This window comes from Odontomachus brunneus, unplaced genomic scaffold (genome assembly GCF_010583005.1).
Source record: "Odontomachus brunneus isolate Ranch 3 - 2012 unplaced genomic scaffold, Obru_v1 Obru_scaffold_175, whole genome shotgun sequence".
Taxonomy (NCBI): domain Eukaryota; kingdom Metazoa; phylum Arthropoda; class Insecta; order Hymenoptera; family Formicidae; genus Odontomachus; species Odontomachus brunneus.
This window is the reverse complement of record NW_022639625.1, coordinates 333468-358332: the sequence shown is the minus strand read 5'-3', so window position 1 is coordinate 358332 and position 24865 is coordinate 333468. Positions and strand designations below refer to the sequence as shown.

Below are 24865 nucleotides of genomic sequence, written 5' to 3'. Positions count from 1 at the left end.
TATATATATATATATATATATATATATATATATATATATATATATAACAATTCATACTTATATATATATATATTATATATATTAAGCATTTAACAATATTTTGGTACAAAAGAATTAGATTTTATAGTAAAGGTTAACATTATTTCAATTCTATTCGACAAAAGAATCATGCTCTTCAACTATCCTGGATTCAAAAAACTTGAATTAAAATATCAGCTCATTTGTTTTATTCATTATAGTTATAGTAATCAGTTTACGGAGCATTGTTTATTTCGTTTTAACGTTCGAAAATTTTTTTCCTTAAATTTTTTCGGCTCTGCCAATAAAGAATTAAATGCCCTTTCTTCCTCCCCCTCTACTGATATTCATATTATTCTTATATTACGTCGCCAAAGTTATCGGGATCTCTGCCGGTCGTTTTACGAGCCGCCAACGGGTTATGTCCCGCAAGATCTACCTGTCACCACCTTTAGCTCAGCGACCCGGTCCGCCACCTCGTTTTGCTCGGAATGGCGTAACTCACTTGAGATATGAATAAAGTCGTGTCACACGGGTAACATGGCTGGAGAAGGTCAATGCGTGCAAAATAGCCAAGATATTCGTATTCAAATGTTGCCGAATCTAAGGCCGGATCAGTTACAGTTCTCTCGTTGGATCCAACGAAAAGAGCAACTGTTGTGAAAACGTCTCGCGTTCTTTCTTTTCTCCTCTCTCCCCGCTCTGTTGAAAATTTGCACTTGCTTTCGATCGGTCCTCTCTCTTTCTCTCTCTCTCTCTCTCTCTCTCTCTGTCAGTTTTTCTGAATAATCAAAGTATTTGATATTTAAATTTCTACTATTATCACTTATTTCCTCACACACATTAACACCGAACGCGTCCAAATTGCAAGGCTCTTCTTCGTCGATATTATCCTAAACGAGTCGCTGTTTCATCCACGCCGCGCAGTAATAAACATGATGCAAATAGATATTCGCGGGATATGTATTCGCTTGCGTCAAGCGGAACATTCTGTTGAATACCAAAGATGTTAAATATCAAGGTGTGTAAGATGAGATGCTTATCAATGCCGACCATCTTTCGATTCTTTATAATCTCTGGTCACATATATTTGGAGCTATTAAAAATTTAAGAGCTATAAAAATAAAAATATCTTGATGCATCTCTCTATCTGCGTCATTAAATAAATGGAAAGCTAGTTATAATTATTCTTATAATTTATTTATCTTGAAAAGAAAGAAGATAGCAGAATTTTCATCGATTTTTTAATTTTTCAAAATTAGAAAACAATAGAACATCGAGATTTTACTATTTGCTTATTTAACAAAATTTCTTAATTTTTTCCTGCCGAGAACATTTTTCGAATGCTACTTTCGAAACACTGCTTACATCCCATCTGATATATTTTTATTATAAGATATAGTTAAATTTCCCAAATAAAAACCCGGGAGTCAAGGAGTTAATTCAGTTGTATCGCTGACGCTCTTTACCGATGCGACACGCCCGATCGCACTTTCGATATTCTCTTGCTTAATCATTTAATTATATTCTTTCTTAATTGGCGATATTATGTAAGAATGGTCCAACTCACAAAATTATAATTTTTGTGTTTTTCTCATCAAAATATATAATCCACACATTTTTCTACGTAAAATAAAAGAGATGCAAGTTTGATAGTCTCCTAGAATTAATCAAAAGTTTTTGTTTTCTACTATTTGCGCCATTTTTTACTAGTTGCGTCTCTTTTATATATTTTAAAGAGTTAAACTCGTTCGTGAATATTTTTAAAGAGAAAAAAATTGACTATACTCGATTTTTCGAACGATTGCGAGGGATATTAGAGTATTTATACTTTTGCATTAGTGTATCAAATCCTCATCTTCATTTTTTTTTAAGTTTCTCCATATGGCTTGAGTCATTCTTGCATAAATATGGTCAATTATATTTGATAAGGTACAGTGTAGATTCAATCAACGACTTCCCAATGCCAGTAGTTGGCTCAAATGCCAGTAATTAAAAAAGTTTCGCGGTGAAACTGTTTTCCCTCTCTGCCTCTCTCTGGTGAACATCCGTGTAACATCAAGTCTCCTACGCAGAGAGGTCCACTCGAGATGACAGCAGACAAGGCGTGCATAACTAGATCGATCTATTATCTCGATCTGGAACGAGATTCCGTTACGCCATCGTCGCACCATCGAAAACGGGAGGGAGGAAGAGAGCAAGAGAGAGAAAGAGAGAGAGAGAGAGAGGAAAAAAAACATTAGCAACGCGTGAAAGTGTCGAATAAAAATGAGACTGACGGCCGGTTTCTTCGGCGCTTTCGGTTTATTTTACTTGTGGATTATATATGCGTGTAGCTACACCTTCGGTAGCTCCACACGCAAGGACGAGTGTCTCATCTAAAAGGCAGAAGCGAGTTTAGAACACTTGAGCCTCCTACACACCATCAGTCATTCTCTCGAGATTGACGACGATGGTACGTTTACTCTCTCCGTTTGTTCGCCGAACGGATGAAGGATGTTGTCCGTTTGTTCTCGCATGTAACATAACCATACGATACACTATTCACAGCATAACTAGTTGTTATCTACCTGTATCTTCGACACCTACGACTTTCGTATCGCAACCAGGTATAATCGACCAGGGAGCGTGTCCTGGACGCATAGCGAGCGGATTCTCAAATCGAAACAACATTACGAACGGAGAGAGTATTACAACTTTTTCTCATATAAATTCTTATCAAGCTTGCGATGGTGCAGGACTGGACTGTCAATACAGTTTATCTTGCTCGGAAAAACAGCAAATTTTGCTGAGAAACAGCAATATTGTAATAGTAGAGATCTCATCTCATCACATACATAATTTCTTGAATATAAATAGTACATATATTAACAAAAAGGATAATAAATTGAGACAGAATTCTGGATACATAACGAGCACTTTTCGATTTTCAAGCTGAAATAATGTTACAAACGGAGAGAATATTTAATAACCATTTTTTTCACATCAATTCTTGTCAATTTTATAATGTCTTCTAGTGATGCAGGATTAGTTTATCATTAAAATTTTTATCTTGTTAAGAAACAAAGTAAATTTTGTGTGCCAAAGGCACACAATATAATAATAAATGTTTCAACAGGAAAGAAGAGAGAGACACCAGTTCCTAAAATATAAAGTACATATAAACGCGGAAAGGATAATAAATTAAATTAATATTAAATTGATTTAATAATAAATTAAATTGATTAATATTAAATTAAATTAATGATAAGTTAATTATGTTAAATATTATATTAAGACAAAATATCAATATGTTGTTTGGTTAAAAGATTATCTAGTAATGTTAGGATGAGTTTCTTTCTGTGTACGTGGCGTTTACACGAGAAAAATTAAACTTGGGATCGGAATCTTGCTGCGTTTAAACGTCAAGCCTTCGTCCAGAATATAAGACTCCAAGAATCAAGTCCGATCGATCCGTCCGAGCGGCCGGGTGAGATCGCCGCGGTGGCGCATACACCGTGGACTGTTACATCTGCCGGCGTTTCGAGGAGGTTGTAAGGAGGTGAAATTAAACTGGCGACGGTGGCCACGGAGCTGGGTCCCGAAAGTCGCGCGCGGGAAAGGTACACGAGATTCGGCGACAGACAGAAATACCGATCGGAGCAGAGAAGACCGTTGGGTTTGATTCACGTTGGCGCGTCGCGTCGCGAAAGAATTCCGCACCTTTGAACCCCGGAGATCGGTTTATGCAATCCTGGCAAAACCGACGTTACCGTGCCAGTGTCACGGATGAGTTCGATATTTCGCAAGCCGGGCACTCGTGGGAGTCAGTTTTAATGCGACGATGTAGAGATATAATCGAGACGAACGGACGGAGACGGACGGGCACGCGAGCGACGATCGTCCTCGGATTGCTTTCTCGTCTTTTGCGTTTCGCGCGCGACGACGACGGCTGGCGCCGAATCGCGCGGAATGCAAATAACTGGCGAAAGTTAACTTAATTATGAGGTCGATTGGCTTTTATCCGGTGAAAAGTTAGAAGGAACTGAGGCTGTTCGAATGAAGAGCCATCATCCGCCCACCCTCGCACGACTACACTTCCTTTTTCTTAAGTTAGACCGGATGTGTGTATATGTGTGTGTGTGTGTAATGTCCCCTTTCCTTATTAGAAATTATTCGAAATTACATTTTAGGACAGAGAGAATTTTGTGGTAAAAATTGCTGGAGAATTTTATAATCGAGGAACACATCGACATTCTGTCGCAATTTATTGTTGTCTCATATGTGCTATTTATATTTTAAAAACTAGAGTCTACTATTAAATAATTTGCTATGCAAGGTGACTCATTTAATATTTGATTCTAAAATATATCTGTTGTTTTTTATTACATTTTATTTTATTATGATATTTCATATCTTTTAGTTTTTATTATAAATTTTATCGTATTTTAATGTTATTTATTTTATTTTGTTTTATTTTATTTTATTAAAGGAAAATACGTAAGGAAAATAGTGTGGTTGCAAAGATTTGTGGGCAGGGGGGGTTGACCACAATATTCATTCCATATTTGTACGCATATATATACGCATTTATATACACATATTTTCCTCTAAAAAATAACAAAGAGATATTTTAGAAAATCTAACGTTAGATGACTTACACTGTATATAGCAAATTTCCTAGAAAATTGCCTACATTTGCTACATTGTTACATTTATTTACAAGACAAACTCTACTAACAGTTTATTTTTGCAACACAAGAAAATGTGATAAAATCGAATAGAATTTATATATGAAGACAGCTACAAATTATTCTCCATTTGTGCACGTATAATTAATGAAGTTTAATGGTATATTCACCGTATACCAATTCGAAATGCAAATGAAGCTGCAACACGCGAAGAAACGACGGCGTTGAAGTTAATTGGAGTCAACTGAGACCAAGATTAACATATTTACACACGCGTATCTACGATACCTATTGATGTTCAATGTCGAACAAAACTGCGAATGTATGTCACTGTCTCGAGACCAAAAGCGCGTCCTCGTCATCCTCAATGAGTTTGTTTGTTCTATTTGCAAAGTCTGTCGAAAGAGCCACGCGGAAAGTTCTCGCGCTTTTGAGACACATCTTTTACACGTCAACGTGCGTGAACAATTTTTGGACGGCGATGTTCACACAGGCAGGATGGATTTCATAATTTATGACACGGATGACATCAGAGAGGAGATTTATTATTTAGCGACCTTGCTTCTTCCTAGCGTTCGTTTCCGCGCTGCGCGTTGGAACGGAAAGTGTGTAAAACGGCGCTACGCCAAGTACCGATATGGTCGAAAACGAACTTTCCCAAAAGTAAAATGCATAAATACCGACGATGGTAATAGGAGGTCAAATTCTCCGGCGAGAGGCGAACGTTCGAGTTTCCGGGAAGCGACGCCCGACTTTTAATTTCACTCTTTGCGGTCGGTCGGCGTTCATATCCCCGCGCTCGATCTCCTTCGCGGCCGAGGGAAGCGCGAATTTTCGGCGACGACGTCTCGGCGCGATAAACGCGGATACCAGCAGAGAGCAGAGCAGAGAGAGAGAGAGAGAGAGAGAGAGAGAGAGAGAGAGAGAGAGCCGGATACGCGTTACGTAAAGTCGCCGGGGGAAAAAAAGAGAAAGAAGAAGAAAAATCGTCGGATCGAGCGATCGTGAAAGGGAACGTGACTCGCGATGTATCGGAATCCCGCGTTATTGAAAAAAAATAGGGTGAAGCCGACCTCTACTTTCGCCGCGATTTTTCGATGGAGCGGCGACGTTTATTTATTATCGTCTCTCGAACCATCGAGCTCACCTGACAATGAACACTACCGACATGACCAGAACGACTTTGATTCGCACCTATCCTGTTTCCTTGAGTTTTTTTATGAAAAAAACATAGTAATATTCATTTTTCTGCATGGACTTTAGTTTGCCAGCCAGAGAACGCCAAAGTTAGAAAAAGCGTTTCCTTGTGACTTATATTGAGCAATAGCCTAAACGAAAGATCTCGTCAAGCAGATTCACCTTCTCGTGGTGCACTCTGTAATGCAAAATGATCTATCAATACATACTTACATATAAATAATGGATCTGTGACGCCCTTTGTCTCATAAACTACTATAAAATATAGAAATATTTTATACATTTATAATGAATCGATTTAACAAAATTTTTCATTTGAGTTATTGTTTAATACAGGTTATAAAGGAATGGTTTTTCTAACTTTGGCGCCTTTTAGTGAGCGAACTAAGAATACAGAAAAATGAATATTACCACATTTGTTTTCATAAAAAACTAAAAAGAATAGGGTAGTTGCGAGTTAAAATTGGTTTGGTTAAGTCGATAACGTTAATTGTGTCGTTGCGTGACAGGATTCATAAATATCAGACAGAAGAAGAAGATGATGAAGAACGTGAAGTCAAAGCGCGCTGGCCTAGACATTTCTATAAAGAAGAAGTAAAGAATGTAAAAGTACGCGCGGTCTGCTTCGAGATCGAGTCTTCTCGTCCTCGAGATTGCCGCCGAGGTTCCCCGAGGTTCTCTGTCGAGGTTGTCTCACCAGAAGAGATGCCGTGACGCCGAGATCGAAGGATAACATACCGAGCATGGACTATGCGCTATCGCAAAAGAAGGCGTTTTGGAAAGTTAGATCGACTGTTTCTTTTTTCACTTCCCTTCTCTTTCTCTTCCCCGTGTTTCCTTTTCGCGAGGTGCACACGCCAGGGAATCCGAGCGACCCAGAAACCATACCTGTACCCATTACGTCCGCATGTCCGGTTGTCATAGACGAGCGAGTAGATGATCAAAATGAAAGAGATTCAAATCACAATTACTGAAAAATGTTTTGCTAATCCAGGTAGAATTCTAAATGTTAGAGTTAAAGTTTACCGCTGTTTTTGTCAGAAAATTGTCAAAAAATAGAATTTGCAGCAGCAGCAACAGCATTTTAATGATATCTGTAAATAAATTTCCGGGAAATGTGAGGATTATATATTCATTTGTCTCTCTTGTAATTAATCTCTTTTGTTTGCTACAGTCAATTTTTATAAGGAGTGCGACTGATTTTAATCTAGATGGGTGTCAGAAAGAGAGAGAGAGAGAGAGAGAGAGAGAGAGAGAGAGAGAGAGAGAGAGATTTTCTTACTGAATTTTACAAATAGATAAAATTTCAGGTAGAAATTACCTGTTTCCTATATTGTCATCTATATTGATAAATACAAAACATCACATATCGCCATATTTGCTAGTCATTTATCTACGTTAGCTAATTTCTCGTATCTGAATCATTCTCGCTATGATTGCAAGACTATTTCTTTGAGTAATGCTTTGTGTGAGCGTCTCATAAGCGTAAACGATGTTTAAATCACGAAAAGATGCTCTTAATGGTGACGCAATTCTCAGAATCAACCATAGCTTCATTAAACGACTATTTATTGGTAGCCGCGAAAATATCCTTTTGTCCGGGTATGATTGATGAGCTCTTAGGCAGTCGAGTATCCTATCAAGGTAGATTGAAAGGTTCGACGCTAAAGAGGATCTTAATAGATCGTTCGTCGCGTGGGACTTGACTTCGCTGGACTTTGAATATTCGCTTATTCTTTTGCGAACCGTAAATAATATACCTTAACTCGTATTTGGTGGCGTATAAATAAAATTTTGTTTTATACAATAATTATGAATTATTATTCATATGAGTTCTTTTGAAGGAATAAAATTTCATTGTGGGTTAATAATTACAAATAATTAAAACATTAAAATAATACGTTGATTTTAAAATAAAATAAAATTTTTTAAATTCTTGTTTTAAAACAAGAATAATATAAATAATATAAATAATATAAATAATAATAATAAATAATAATAATAATAAAATAACGAAACAAGAATAATATAAGAATAATACAACAGAATAAAGTTCTATTTTAGTTCTGGTTTTAAAATAGAATAAAGTTCTATTTTGATTCTGGTTTTAAAATAGAACAAAATTCTATTTTAGTTTTTGTTTTACAAAGCAGGACAAAATTTTATTTTAATTCTAGTTTAAAAATAGAATAAAGTTCGACTTTAATTCTGATTTCAAAATATATAATTCTATTTTAGTTTCAAATAAAATGGGCTTTAAAATTGAACAAAATATTTTTTTAATGTTGGTTGCAAAATAAAACAATTCTATTTTAGTTCTGGTTTTTAAATAAAAAAGTTTTATTCTAGAATAAAAGAGGACAAAGTTCCTTCTAATGTCATTGTGGCAGTCAACGTAAGCTTTCGTGTAACTGTGTAATTTGGAGTGCCAATATCTTGAGATCTGAAAAGAAAGTTCCCTGAAATCATTGAGGAACCAGGCTGATCGCTTCATTACATCGATGCATTGTGAAAGGAGATAGATCTGCCCAAGCGGTCGGCAATGTGACTTAATAAATGTGAATTCGCGAGATTTCGCGTCCTCGTCGAGGACGACTACAGCAAGATTCCAACGGTGAATGATTGCAAATTTATGAGAACGTTGAAATTTCTGAAATACTGGGCAGATAATCACATAGATAAGAGACGTAGTGAATTGTCACGAAATAACTTACCGATCTTTCGGCAACCCGCGAGACGCGGATGAAGAAAGAAAAATACAGCGCTGATTCGTGATTTTCATAAAAGCTGAAGTATCGATCGCTCAATCGATCGATCTTGTGTTTTGCTCCTCTTCTTTTAATTATAGTATTCAGATGCGTCGGATTCTCACATCAATCGAAAGGTCGACGATCACGGAATCCAATGAAGGACGATTCTCTCATTGACTCTTACGCTCGGTCGTTTAATTACAACGGAACGTTGATTGATATAACAGCATAATCGTGATGTAATTTCGGATATCTAAAACAGTGCTTATAAATCAAGGCGTCAATCACGTGTCGATTATAAATTAATTGGGCATGATATCAGAACTTGTTTAGATTTACAGCATCATTTAATTATCAGCGATTTTTCGAACGCAACGATAAGTTATATTTGGACAGAATCCCGTTAATATGAGAGGGAAAGAGAGAGAGAGAAAGAGAGATCAAGGATAAACAATTCAGGTAGTGTTACATCCGGACAAAATTCCGCTATACGGGAGAGATTAAAAACTTCACAATTTTGCATTAATTAAACACGGAGACGGACAGTTGCTGATTTTTTCTTCTTTCTTTTTATAATCGTATAAGCAATCGTTCTGCTATTACGAGAGCGGACTCGTATTTCTTTTGCGAGATGTGCCGCTGACGATATCGACCGCAATAGTCCACCTGCGATGCGGCCGCGATAACGCCACTTTGGGCGCAAAAGAAATATATATCTCAACAGCCGGAATTAGCGTCCGGCTGTTAATTATGTGAGCGTCTTAATTATGTGTACGGGGCGGGACGGCGGTGTATCGGTGAAAGTACTTATTGATTGACAAATCGAAAGTAAGTTTCTACTTGGCAGCTATTCGGCCGGCGATCGGCGTTATTAATGAGGACGTGAATATTTAAGTATTTACGCTGTATGCATATTACACCCACATTGCAAAAGCGCGCGCGGTCGAAGCACCAGTCAAAATCGACGGATTATTTATGCGCTTTCGAGCCGCGAGAGCAGACCGAGGGAGAGCGAGAGCGAGTGAGGAGATGGGATGGGATGAGATGAGAGAAAAGGAAAGGAAAGGAAAAAGGGAGAAGAATTTTCAGGCCATTTTTGCGCGAGATAAAAACAACGCAAGAGAGCGAGAGAGCCAGAGAGAGAGAGAGAGAGAGAGAGAGAGAGAGAGAGAGAGAGAGAGCTGTACCCGGATCTTCGGGAGGACCGTCGGCTCCAGATTCGGGTTATTAGGATGCGCTGGATTACGCGGCTTCGACACGTCTGATTTGTACGGGACTCGGGTAATCTGCGTAATTCAATGAGGGAGAGAAAGTCGTAGCGTAGCTAATGTATACGTGAAAGCGCGTGCGCGGGTCCAGCGGGATCTCTCTCTCTCTCTCTTTCTCTGCGGCTCTGTAAAATAATATTTTGCCGGTCGGGGAATGTCTCGCGCGTGTCCGTCGCGCTTATCGTGGAAATCGAACGCATCGTGAATTTTCGGCGTTTCGCTATAACCCACCTACCTACCTACCTACCTACCTGCTTGCCTGCCTGCTTGTCCACCGCACCTCCTCTCGCGGACTTTCTCCTGGAGCGGCCACAAGGCGCCGTTAATCCCTCTCCCGCGCGCGCGATCGGCGTTATTATTTTTATCGCGACTTTAATAGCTGGCCGATACTCTCCGGGCCGCGCCGAGCGGCGGAATGCGCGCGGATTGAGGTCGAATCGTGATTCCCTTCTTCCAAATCTCTTTCCGCGTGACTCTACGGCCACCGGGATCACTTACGCGAAATAGTTGGGAAAATAATCAGGTGAGAAATTCGCGCGCGAACTTGAGCGGCCGACGCGAACCGGAAGACGCGTGGTGACGCCTGCGCAATGTTGTCGCCGCTCCTGCGGCCGTTCCGTTTCCTTATGCAGCTCCATTAATTCGATGGACTCGTTAAAGAGGAGTCTACCCTGTGAAGAGTGGAACTTTTGGTCGATACACACTGAGAAAAAAAAATACTTTAAAATTCACTTGTGGGATTGAAGGTTTCTCTGTGAAGTAAAGTTTACCTCTGTGAAATGAAATTTATTTCTGTGAATATAAAATTGGTCTTAGTGCGTTAAGGGAAGAATATGTAAAGATTCATATTTCTGGAGAATGAAAGTTTATATCTCTCCCATCTCTCTAGAAATAAACTTTATTTCACACAGAAAGAAACTTTATGTCCCACAAATAAATTTTCAAATATTGTGTTCTCAGTGTAAATCTTCCCTTGGTTAACGTGCTGTTTACTAGATTTCACCAAGATTTTCGCCGAGGTTATGTGTTTTTTCTTCAATAATTGTCATTATTTTATCCTTATGTGTTATTTTATATTGATTGTTTTAACATATTTGTGAAATAATATGATTAAATTCTCTGAAACAAAATTTTTCATTAGTGCAAATTTTTTTATTAGTGTTAACTTTTTTATTGAGAGAAGAAATATTGAAAAAAGATTGAAAATTTATTTGTGAGATATGAAGTTGATTTCTATGAATAAACTTAAATTCCATAAATTGTTATATATTTTTTTCAATTGTAAGAAATTGAACCAATAAAAGTCACACAGGTCGACAATTGTGACTAATTGTTTCTTGCGAGAGGATAATAATGTCGACAATTTTTATTTTAGCATATAATATAATTTAACATATGATATATGTAATTTTAATATATAATATACATATAATTTAATATATAATATAATATATAATATAATTTAATTTTTTTTTAATATGATACATTTTTGTGCTAATTGTCAAAACATATCAACTGCCAGCGTCATTCATTTATGAACAATATGTACAATATATTGACATACAATGTGTTGAGTCTCTCTTGCGCTACTAATAATATAAGATTCGTTCCGATTTTGTTCCTTGCATTAAGAATATACCAGAATTCGCAGCAATTAAAATACTCGGTCGGCGCGCGATGAACATTAATGCAAAAGTCGCACGAGCAAGTTTCCCTGTCTGTTGCGCGTTCGGCGACCGGTTACATCACGTTACAACTTATTCCACGTGGAGGCTCATTCGTCTGACGAAGAGTGGAAAGGAGTAGAAAGCGTTTCGGACCTTTTCTTTCGAATTAGTTACCGATCACGGCGATTAGAGCCGTTTGATTTCACTCGAAACGGATCTCGGAGCGCCGGTTCCGCTCGGCGATGTGTCATTCATCACGATCTACTCGGATCACGACCCGGACTAACGTACGTGGGTCCCGTCGGGATTTCCACGGCGCAACATCCGGCTCGCAAGTAGCAATTGCGCCAGTCACTCGTTCGACGGGACCCTTCGACCGTTGTCGGAAACCCGCGCGATGCGTTCACACTCCCCCAGAAGCCCTGAACCACCCCCAACCCCCGAACCATTCTCGAACTCTTGGCGGCCTTCGCTACCACGTCAGGAGCACTTTTGCGTGTATCGCTGACTCACGCGAAATTCTCAATGAGACGCATATTCAGCGACGCGATCTCAGGTGTCGTTCATCATGTACGTCAATCGATTCATTCGATTCGGGTTTTTTCCTTGTCTCACACGTTACGTTTCTTGACGCGCGATGTGATGTAACACATCACGCGCAGTACTCTTCTGTTGATAGTATACCATGCCTTCACGTTAGTTGACACGTGATCGGTGATCTAACTCGATTCGATTTTCGATTCGAAAATTCACGGGGATTAATCATGGTATGCCGTTATAACTTTAATTGATTAAATTAATTAAATCAATTAAATTGTGAGGAGACAATTTATTCTATTATAAAAGGATAAATCTTCTCTTTGGTCCATATTCTGAACTCTCAGTTATTGCTAAAAGCGTCCTTAAAAGTGATTTATAATCAATCAGAAGGCTTATAAACTATTTTTAAAGGCGCTTTTAGCGATAAAAGAGAATTAAAAATATAAGCCTTCGTTATGCGCAAGACCTACCAATATGCAAGAACCGTTAGACTACGATTTTATTCTTATCAATGTTAATTATGAAGTCCTCTATCGACTCCATTTTATTTTTATTAGATAAGAAAAAAATATGAAGAATCATTTGGTAATATTTAATTAAAGTGTTTATTTGCAATATCTAGTATTTGAAGAAAAATTTTTCTCAGAAGATATTGTACAAAAACTATTCTTAGTCTTCTTGAGATCCCACGTTATAGCCTAATAATTAAAAATGAATAATAAACATGAAATATCAATCTTTAATAATGATGAAAATTCCGCAATTGAGTCCAATTGAGCTCTAGAACTATATTAATTGAGGATTAATGATCGAAGCGAAGAAAGTAAAATTTAACATACTGCTGCGTGAATCTTTTTATAGATTGCACAAAAGCTCGATTGATGATTGAATTACTAACGAATAAGCAACGAGAGGAATGACAAATATACGAAATAAATGAAAAATAGTGATAGAAAATTAATGTAATTCGAGACCTACGTATCTTTGACTTCGTTTCAGTTTGCTCTCCGCCGGTCATATAATCAATTTTTCTAATGCAATGAATTAGGTTTGCTACGCGACTCAATAAAACACGACAATATGACTAATGCTGATCACCGATTGCGCATCACGCCGCGCTATTTACAATGCGTTAAGTCGATTTCCAACAATCTCAGGAACAGTCCAACGAAACTATCTCCGCATCGCAGTCTTTGACTTCCGAGGCTCTTACATTGCCCGAGTAAATTCAGCCGGAGACTCAATCGATCGACCGATCGATCAATCGACCGTCGTAAGGAGCAGTATAACTAACGCCATTAAAAATGCCACTGGAATTTTGTGACCAGGGGGATCAGCGATTTTTCCTTCGCAGGTTTCGTTTACCGTTTCTCGTAGCCCTGACCTGTCCTAGTCTAGCGAGATGACATCATTGACAGATGTGTTTGCACCTACGCTTGCCAGTCGTGCAAATGGGACTTGATATTTTTACACAATCCGTCGCTGTATAATTTTCGTATAAATAATTGCACAACAAAAATCGCATCCTTGGGCGCGGGTTATTTCATCGTTAGAAAAATACCAGGCGACATCCACAATGCCGTCCAGTCGCGAAAGCTATATACGTGGTGTCCCACGCGCTTACGCAATGTTGGGAATAACGCGCGTAAATATGCAATCGCAAGATCGCATCTCGTGCTCGCCACGGTGTTACAGACAAATCGGTCTCTTGACAAATCGCTACTCGCTACGAGAATGACCGTCCGTGTCATCGTGTGCACGCGCGATCGGCTGGCACGTCCCATCGACGCACAGAATGTTGCGAAACCACGAGATAACGCGTATCAGTGACATTTACGTTACATTAGACTCGTGTTTGATGAATGACAGACACACGCATCGCGAGGCCGTTCGTGTCGGTGAAAGAAAGAAATAGCGACACCCGAGTCGCTAGGTTATCGCTTTGCGCATAATGAGCGCTGATAGTGAACAAATGCGATTGTGCAAAAAAGACAAGAATTCATTGCGTACAAAATTATATAAACGATGCACATAGATTTATATAATGAGAGGGGTGAGGTTAAAATTTATAAAAAATATTATTGGAATAGAGGATTTTTAACTTGGGAAAGTGGTTACTAATTAGATTTTGTATATATCAAGCCTTTCTCTGTTTAGTTAATTTCCGCAGTTTCCCTTCTTATATTTTAAACATAAAGTAATACAATTATAAAAGTTATGATGAAAAATAAAATAATCTAAGTGCTGTTTATATTACAAAAATATTTTATTAACATTAATTACATTTAATTATATCTAATTATGTTTCTAAAATGTATTACAATATATATTTATATTATACAAAATTCTCATACTCTTGGTATACTTTAAAAGAAATACCACATAAAGCGATTTTTTTAGAAAGGAAAAAGATATATATATTATTTGTGAAAGATAGAATATGAATCATATTATGACGCATCCACGTCTTGCAAAGGTATCAGTGATTATATGTCATGTACAAATAGGGAAAGGGTTGAGCATCCAAAATTCACTTGAGATACTTTGTTCAGGCTGTTATCCTTACACAGAAATAGTTATTTGCAATTATATCATCTTATACATACCTCCTATTGGCCCGAAGATTTCTCAACGATTATAGATATCTGAGAGTCTGAATATAAAAGATTAGTAAGAAAAGATGAAGAAAGAGAAAAAGTGGGAAAGAATACGATATCTTGCGTTGCTTTTTGCGCTCTTTCATCGTTCACCTTTTCATGTGGGAATTCTCATCCCACCTGTGTGCACACGTCGTTGCAGGTTAGATGCGCGCGAATGGATTATGCCTACGCGCGAAAAGAGCCTCGTTGTTCCCCGACATATGTCGAAGCGGTCTCGCGATCTTCATGACCATAAAACGCCGATCTCCTCCTCGGATCGCTCGATGCCGTACTGCAATCACACTTGTCGTTTTAACGCGCGACGGTCTAGTGTCCGCGAAACGTTCGAGGCGAAAACGCGGACACAGGCGAACAATAAAATTATAATAAGAAACATTCGCGCGATTATTGCTCGCGCTTAATATAATTCATCGCGATTGTCCGCTGCGCGAAGGAAAAACAAACGTTATTGCGAATTACGTTATTTATTTTATCGCGGCTACGTTCAATTGTGCGAGGTGATCGCCGAGGAACCGGTCGCCTACTGTCGAATGCGCACAAAGATCTCTCTGTTTGCTCAGCCCTTCCTCTTGCCTCTGTTTTTCCTTTTGCGTGTATTTTCAACGCCAATGTTCGACGTTGATGTGAAATCCCGTTTTGCTGACTCGCTCCTCGACGCACACACGAGAGAATCGCCACTTAACATCGTTCTTTTCCCTGTTTTCCAGATTTCCACGATGAGGACACTGCTGGAGATGTTACTAGTCGTAGTAGCGTTAGCTACGCACATCCGTGGACTCCCTTATGGAGAGCTGCCGCCTCAGTTGCAAACGCGTCAGTATAAAAACATATAGAATAAATGTCTAAGGCTCGTATTAATAGTCGTCACCTGAAACTTGTTCTATGTAAGATATTCAGATTTCTATTTAAAACTAGATCCAAATTTTTTAGTTGAATTATAATATATTTTATATTTAATAATTGATATATATATTTGATATATATTTATATCTATAACCGTGATTCAACTAAAAAATTATCATCCAATTCTAAATTGAAATCTCTGAGTATCTTAAAAGACAAGTTTCAAATAGTATTAATACGGGTCTAAAAGACACCTGAACGACATTCTATTTGTTTTAAATGTCTTTAGGTTGTCTTTAGGTTTTTGTTTTAAATGTCTCGAAGACGCATTTCAGATATCTGTGCTGTCTTTGAATTCGTACACACGAAGAAAATCTTACTGTAGAATTTTGCAAACGTTACTGCAAACGTTACTGTAGAATTTTGTAACCAAGGAATGTGTCGGCAAGCTTCCTTAATTTATTGTCTTTACGTTTCATATATATTGTATATTTCAGGAATTGAAGTTTATTGTTTAATTTAATGTTTAATGTTTCTTAGCAAAATTTATTATATCTCTTGGCACAATAAACTCTATTGTCAGTTTATTTTCTCTTACTGTTGTAAAATTCAAATGAAATTGAAAAAAATTTATATGAAAAAAGCTATATTTTCTCCATGTAGGAGACACTCGATGCATATTCTGTTTTTCTTCTCCAACTCGCTGACTAAAGCAAAATTTAAATTCAACGGCGATGTTCTCCCGATACGTAAACATTAAGAATAATCATCTGGTAATTTAGAGTTTTTTTATCTGTGTGAAAAGAGTGTAATAAATGGAAAACTTAAGCGAAATCTCTGATCGGCTTTACATGTGGTTTTTCACGAGACACATTAAGTCAACCTAAAGTCGTTCACATTTTTGCATGAAAAATGTTCTGCTGCATTGTCAGAACTATTGAGTATTGAAAAGAGAATGTTAAATAAACATAAGTTAAATTCTCCCGAGAAACGGGACTAATTGAATTTACCGTCAACCGAATCTCATTTTAGAGGGGCAAGTTGTTTGGTACGGCGACGACGGCGTCTCCCAAGCTCAGAGCAACGTTTATCCCAACTACAAGGAGAACATTGTGCCGGGACAGATTTGGGATCACTCGCAACAAAGTGAGTGACTCCGTTATGTTATTTGTTCATTTCTCGTGAAATTCGAAAAGAACAGCTCACATTTCATTGCAATGTCTTGACGCAGACACATTCACGGGATATGAGACGCACGCTCCATCCGAATCGCAGCAGCAGCAACTGCAACAGCAGCAACTGCAACAGCAGCAACATAATCCCGATTATGTGTATCAACCTGATCAGACGCTGCAGTCTTATCCCAATTCCCTGAACGATCTCACCGTCACCTGCAGCGGCCAAAACGAGGTCTGCGTCAGCAAGAGTTTGTGCATCGACGGATACGTGCATCACCTGAAACAGGGCTTCATTCGACCGGGACAGGTGAGACAGTCCCTCATCTAGTCCGTCGTCCTTTGTCGTTACTGTTGATTTTTATTTAATTATTATTTTTGTTATTCAGTTCATTATTTAATTATTTTGTTCAAAACTAATAGGCAACTAACACAAGGCTGGAACGTGATGTCATATTTATTATTTTATTTATTTTTATTTCTTTTATTTATTGCTATACACATATACATATTTGATTATTTATTTCTACTTTGATTTATTTATTTTTTCTATTTCACATAACATCGAATATTCCTTTTCTGTAGGGAAACCTGTTTCGTGGAATTGCATTTCATTGATAAAATTTTAATAATCTAAGGGGTCTTCGCGATTGTTTCGCGCAGGTGCAAGAATGCAAGCTTAGCCATGAGACGTGCTGCATCGTGCGGTATGACTTGAACAACTCGCCGTACGACGAGCAGTACAACACGGTGCTGAAGGACGATCAGTATCACGAGTACCCGGAGCCAAGTCTGGAGAACGACCAGAAGTACGTTCCATATGGCGAGAACAATCAGGCGGACGTGTCCGAGCTGAGCCCGCCGTTAGAGAACGACGCTGAGCTGCAATCCGGGACCAACAACGGATACGCGATCGACTCCGCCGGCCAGCCACATGACAACATGCAAACCCCTGAAGATGTACCCATTGATTACAACCAGGTGCCGGCTGGCACGAGTCCACGGGAACAATACCAACAAGGTAGATTCATCGTCCTACGTAAGATATTTCGTGGGATCTAATTGGGATCCAGTTTTATTTTCTAAAAAAATTATGAACCTTAGTTGGAAGATCTACGCAAAGATTCAGAGATTGGAAATATAATGTTTGAAGCGATGTTAATAAGCGAGATTTTAAGTAGGAAATTCAAACCTGCTTCCGCGTTTGATCTCCCAAACGTTTTCCCAGAAATTTGTTCCTGCCTTTCACTTTATATTAGAATTGAATATATGAAACACATTTAGAGTATTCATACTTTATAATCATAAATATTTAAAAATTGCAAATACTACTGAAACAGTTTAAAGTATTTCAGTTTTCTATTTTATTCTTAACTCAATAATTGATATAAAAAAGAATTCTCTAATTCTATAGAAATATACCGATTTTCCGCGATCTCCTCGATAAAAATTAATTAGTAGAATTGTCGAGGAAATGGCATTATGTTGGCAACAAGTGATTGACAATGGATTGACATTGCAGGCAGTGCAATCGCCAGCGAGCCAATTTCACCAGCAGTGAACCCGGCTGCAGCTGCGAATCCCGCAGTCTTCCAGTTTCCGATTCAATCAGGCTGCGCAGCTGCCTTGCTCTGCGTAGAGGAGCAGTACTGCACGTTGGAAGGTGTCATCAGTCCGGAACCGGTCGCGCTTACTAGCAAACAGCTTCTACGACGTGTCCCGTTGAGTGTAAGCAACATAGAATGTTCAATTCAGCCATTACGATTGCAGAATCAGAAAAGATTTTTTTAGGATTTATTATTTTGTCCGTGATCTTATTTGTCCAAATTATGCTTCGCAATAATTTTATCCTCCAGAAATACATAACGAGAATTCATGGAGTTTTTTTATATTTTCCTTTTATAAGAAATCGTCATTATTTTTTCGTAAATTTTCTAATTTTTTATGACAAAATTTATTAATCTTTTCTTGTTAAAGTCGCTTCTCAAATCAAATCTTTGAAGCTATTTTTATCTACACTGACAGAAAAATACTTGAAAATTTATTTATGGGATATAAAGTTTATCCACATACAGAAATAAACTTTATTCTTAATTCTATTTCACAGAAATAAATTTTATATCTCACAAATAAATTTTTAAGTAATTTTCCTCCGAGTATCTGATATCACTCTATTAAAGTAACGCTAAATTTCCAAAATAAAGAAACCAATACTCAAAACATTAAAAGCATTAATGTGTTAATAATAATTATTAACAATTATTAAAAAATAATCATTGGACATTCAATTTGCAGAGCTGCAGAAACCAGGAAACCGGAATAATCGGTAAATGTTGTCGCGATCCGAACTACGTGGACCCATGGCCGACGGGCAACTTGCCGGCCAACTACACCGGCGGCTTCGACGAGCAAGGCTTCCCGACGTTCCTCAACATCGCGACCGTGCGACCGCCGACGAAGAGGCCGGTCCCGCAACAACCCCCTAAGACGATTCCCAAGCCGACAGTGAGGCCGCCCGTCGTGCCTCAGACGCCCCAGTTCCATGAGCAGCAGCCGACGAACGTGGTGCCGGAGGACTCCAATGCGACGCCGCATGTGCTGCCGACTCAAGTGCCAACAGCGGCCAGCACTCCTACGCCGTTCACCAAGAAGCCGTACGAGTTCGACTCGAGCGACCAGCAGCCAATTGCCGTGGTGCCACAAATACCGAACCAGCCGTGCGGCGTGAGAAATTACGTAAGCCTCTCCGATATTTTTTTTCAGATATATAATATCACATAATCGTTGTTTTTGACGATATAGACGCGTTGAAGTAAAATCTCGATCATGAAATTCGCGGTTTAGACTAGATTGACGAATTTGCCTCGAGAGGTGACAAAGATGTTATTTTTATATTTATATTAGCTTTAACTACCCGGCATTGCCCAGGTTATCATAAAGTGTCAAGGGGATTAAATTAGGGGAAGGGAGTGAGGTGTTAGGAGGATCGATCGAAGGATTTAGGAGCTTATATGGAACATATAGACAGACAGAAATTTTTTATTTCTCTATTTTATCCAGTGAACACAACGTTACACGTAATGTACATGTTAGTTATAATTTCCTACTCAACAATGTAACTGTTATATAATATACTTGTTATATATCAGTTACATTGTTGAGTAGGAAATTATAATTAGCTTGTATGTTACATGTAACGTGATGTTCACTGAGTATATATTATATATGTGGATCAAATATTATATTTTGCGCGTACGGTGCGCATACATACGTATGTACTTATATTTGTTCAAACGTTCGGAAATTTGTATCTGACTCTTGTATGTTGAGGATCAACGGCCGACCGGCTTCAGGAATACTAACGCGGCTTTCGCGGAGATCCCGTGGCAAGCGATGGTCCTGTGGACACCGGAACGTAAAATCTTGTGTTCCGGTGCACTTATAGCACCAGACGTCGTCTTGACAGCTGCCAGCTGCTTGAATGGGTAACGGAAACTTTGATAAACAATTATTGTCCTTCTCCTTGGTCTTCTTCTTGTTTATCACGAGAGACAGTCATTACTTTTTATGAGTATTTTAATATATATTTATTATGTATATTTTAATATTATTTGTTATATTATTTATATTATTTTCATTCTCATATATATTATTTTATTTATATTATTTTAATATCAGGGGGGAGGTAGTATATTATATATCTTAATATATATCTCTTTTAAATATATTTTTATTTTTCTGTAATTACTGTACCTCTTTTTCTTCTCGCTAATCGGACAAAGTTTATGAGTCTAGTTTTCCGAGAATGAATTAATCGATTAATCGAACTCATTCAGATTGTCACCGAACGAAATCTCTGTGAAACTCGGCGAGTGGAAATTGGGCTTCGAGCTTAAGCAGGAGGAGCCACTTCCATTTGAAATCATCGATGTACGAACGATCAAGTACCATCCCGGTTACATGGAGGGACTATCCAGCAACGATACCGCTATGCTATTCTTGGAGCATCCTGCGACTTTCAATTTACACATCAACACGCTATGTCTTCCTGAAGACTATCAAGTACAAGAGACGTCGCAGTGCATTGTGACAGGATGGGGCAAATCGATACTGCAATGTAATATTCGTAATTTGTTTACATTTATACGGAAAGAATATTATGGCTTTCCTTTATATAAATCCTTTTCACAGAAACATCTTTTGATTCCAGTAGATTCCAGTTTTTAAAATATAAATAGCAAATATCAAGTGGAAGAATAATACATTTAAACAGAATATCTGATTCAGAGATTTCTCAGAATTTCTTGATTAAAAATAATCTAATTATTTTAATTATTTAGAAATTTTTAAGAAAAAAATTATTAAATTCTCTCCACATATACGTAACGCTATAAGAAAAATGAAACTTGGACTTTTAATTAACTTTATTAGCTTTATTAGCTAAACTTTATTAGCAAGTCAAGCGTGAACGGCGGTAGACGGTAGTTATTGATATAAGTACGCTGTCGGTGCAAATATAAAAGAAAACAGACTAACGCATGAAAATTTTAGATTGAATGAAGATTCCAGGGAAAATATTAACATTAATTAATATTAATCAATCAATATATTAATATCAATCGTGTCGATTTGTAATTGTGACTTTTATATGTAATCATCCGTATTATTGTGCGTACGATGTGTGTGAGTTTAGCCCATTACGCTGGTGCTATCATGCACATGGTGGACGTGGACCTACTTTCGCACGAGATTTGCCAGAACCGCGTGCTGGGTGCGAAGTCTCCGATCAACATCGCGAGCGACGTGATTTGCGGCAAGGCTCGCGAGGAGAACAACATGTGCCAAGCGGACGTCGGCGGTCCGTTGGCCTGCTATGATGGCAACGGAGCGTACCACATCGCCGGAATTTACAGTCAGGACACCGGATGCTTACCCACGAATCAGGTATGTGCATGCATTCATAAGAGAATACTATAATTGCCCCAGAACTCACACAGAGAATTTCGTTAATGAGGCTTAGTTGAAATCAAATTTCTTTAAAAAAGTTATTGAAACTCTAATTAAGTTATTGAGACTCTGGAAGAATCTACGCAGAATCGTATTGAAAATGAAATGTTCCAAACGAGCGATTCTAAGTGGGAAACCCGGCAAGATCCCGTTTGCTTTCCTCGACGTTTTTCTAAAGATTATATTGTTTTTTATTTTATGTTAAAATTAAATAAATCACATATGAAATACTTTGAGTATTTCACACAAATGCTTCACAAGTGTTTAACACCTCACAAGTATAAGTAGAAAAAGGAATAAAGTTTCAATGTTTAAAACTTCTTAATTTTTCATTTTCTATTCTATAAAAATCAATAATTGGTACAAAAATAAGCTTTTCTATTCAATTCCGCAAAAACATATCGATTTTATCTATTGAGAAGAGATTTTCCACAGTATTTCTGTTTCGATTCTAAACAGAGAATCTATGTCTGGGACAAGAATGGAATTCCTAATTGGTATCGCAGTGGAATAACATATTTTGAAATAAATAGCAAATATCAAGTGGATATAAATTGGGATATTCTGACTGGAATTTACGTAGTGTCTGAGGAAATTTTGAGGAATTTGCTGGCACGGGGATGACATAACTTCGCGTGTTCGAGGCAATTGACTCGGGCAATTGCTCGCGTTCAATTCATCGCGCGAAGGACGTGTCTCCGGCCACGTGGCGCAGTGTTAATTTCTAATCTCGAGTTAATTATTCTTGCGTGTCTCGCGACACTCTATCGACACCGCGCTTCGTCGGGTTGATCTGATTGACGCGTTTTCCAGGTCGCGACGTTTGCACCAATCGATCTCACCTGGGTGAAGCAGACCATGCACTTCCCGCACGAGGCGCAACCGAAAATAGACGTCGCGCCGACCAGCAGCGTCGACGACGGATACGACTACCGGAAGAGCAACCTACCAGCGGGCAATCAGTATCTACCGCCTGTGTAGAGACACGTACGCACTTGCCACACATATACACATTGTGTACAGCGTAATCTCTCCTCTCTTTACTCTCTTTGAAATACTCATTCATCCATAAACATTGCGTTACGAGGGATGGAGGGGGAGAGAGAGAGCGACGGTTGCGTTCTTCCTTTTACTTCTCTTATTTGATTTATTAGTGGCGCACAGCGTCCATCTCGTGCCAAGTCGTGAGAAGAGTCAACGAACTTCGGGGTCATAATTGTCATTATGCCACGAGTACAATTATCATTATATTATGAGCACAACGCGCGATTACACAAACGATTACATTGCTGATGTCGAAGTTAAGATAGCGAGTTATCAGTGAGAATGGTCTGTTTGTTGACACTACGATAAGCCCTGGATAACGATCTTCCTTAAAAGTACGACGAACTATCGAGATCGGGACTAATGTCGTTCAGTGGCGGGGCGAGCGAATTCGGAACAATTATACGACAACAACAATAAGAAGAGTAACGAAAAGAAAAAAAAAATACACGAACTCCTAGATTTTAGACGCAAATGTATTTATTTGCCTGAAGTAATGCAGACATAATATATATCTGTATGTGTATATATAACGGGAAGATCACACATAACAATGTATGCTTCTGCGCGATTAAGATTAAGCTGCCAAGTAATCTGTCTCGAAGTAATGTTACGTTTAATAAAACATTTGTTAAAAAATATCGAAGGTGTCGATTTCAATCAATTTGATGAGATGAATATGAATATGAAATACTCTCTCGATTTGCAATCCTCTTCGTCGGCAAACTAATCCATCTTATCGCTATCATTTGTCAAATAAACGATTCGTTGATTTTTGAGTTAATTGTTCTAAAACGTTTTCACTTCAAAGCTAGTTCGGTCAATCAACCTTCTTCGAACGTAGCGAACTGTGAGAACTTCTTTTGGTCGTTCTTAAGACGAAATGCACGATAAACGCAACGACGATGAGCACGATTATCGTGCAGATCACGAGAAAGCCGATTACGTCGATGAGATTTAATTGCCACCAAGATAAGTCCAATGCGGGCGATCGCAACGCGTCATTGCCGTACCTGACAATGTATTCGATCCAATAAATAGCAGTGTCCATACTATTCATTGGCCGGTCGAGGAATCGACGGGACAAATTCTGCGCACTTTCCCTAGAACGGATAAATCAACATTACTGCGATTATATTCGAATTAAAATTAACACATCAACTGTTAAAAAAATATGAGTAATGAATTATTTAACCCTTAAGCACTGACAGGAGTTGTAGACTCCCAATGAAACAAAAAAACCTATTGCTGTTTCAGCGTATACACATCGCGTATACTCCCGTTTAAGTGTATACATCGCGTCTGTCTATCTTTTCTTTGGCCCATAAAATACAAAGAGGCGACAAGGAAAGACGTTTCGCACACTTTCTCAGGTAATTATCAAACTTCGAAATATTTTTGTAGGTCTGTGTCAGTGCTTAAGGGTTAATTATCTTCTCCGTACTTCAATTATACAAGGAGAAAATATCGTAGCTTTTTTCGTATAAATTCTTCCCAATTGTATTTTCTGGTAGTGCAGGACAGAGTATTGTCAATAGAATTTATCTTGATAAGGAGTATAAAATCTATTGATAATCTTCCTGCATTACAGAAAATATGATATAATTGAAAAAAATTTACATGAAGAAAAGCTATGATATTTTCTCCTTGTAATTGGAATATGGAAAAGATAATTTATCCTTTGGAAAACTATCCAGAACTTATAACATATATTTACGCGAGTTAAGTCGCACACAGAGAAAATTTTATAGTAAGCACTACTATTAGGACCTTAACTTAGTTTCCGCCCGCAAATGTTAGAGGGCAATGCAAACAGTTCTAGTAGTCATTACTAACGAAACAGGTAGTTTGTGATTAATTTCGACATTTCTCGATAACATTCAGTCAGCATACACAATTATTTTCCTAAACAACAATTTCTTTTGCTTTGTGAAAAATGGAACGCGATAAAGTGTTTTTTCGACATGTGCTTTTGCACTATTTTGATTTGAAAAAAAGTGTAGCAGAAGTTCATCGATTACTTGAA

The 24865-nt window shown here is 38.1% G+C and overlaps 2 protein-coding genes across 6 annotated transcripts in view; one reads left to right on the top strand and one right to left on the bottom strand.

The window, feature by feature from the left end:
- The window catches only part of LOC116851432, a 34098-nt gene extending 10813 nt beyond the window's left edge, over positions 1-23285 (top strand). Inside the window, exons 1-11 of one of the 5 annotated variants that reach the window (XM_032830804.1) lie at positions 15020-15038; positions 15478-15583; positions 16646-16759; positions 16845-17098; positions 17452-17809; positions 18311-18516; positions 19084-19524; positions 20119-20273; positions 20625-20905; positions 21482-21732; positions 22609-23285. In XM_032830804.1, coding sequence (XP_032686695.1) covers positions 15487-15583; positions 16646-16759; positions 16845-17098; positions 17452-17809; positions 18311-18516; positions 19084-19524; positions 20119-20273; positions 20625-20905; positions 21482-21732; positions 22609-22776 — 2325 coding nt within the window. In that variant the 5' untranslated portion in view covers positions 15020-15038; positions 15478-15486 and the 3' untranslated portion in view covers positions 22777-23285. The other 4 variants (XM_032830801.1, XM_032830802.1, XM_032830799.1 and 1 more) reach the window with 4 other exon arrangements.
- A 341-nt stretch (positions 23286-23626) lies between these two features.
- The window catches only part of LOC116851435 (UDP-glucuronosyltransferase 2A3-like), a 10536-nt gene continuing 9297 nt past the window's right edge, over positions 23627-24865 (bottom strand). Inside the window, exon 6 of the mRNA XM_032830810.1 lies at positions 23627-23942. Coding sequence (XP_032686701.1) covers positions 23660-23942 — 283 coding nt within the window. The 3' untranslated portion in view covers positions 23627-23659. The remainder of the gene's footprint in view (positions 23943-24865) is intronic.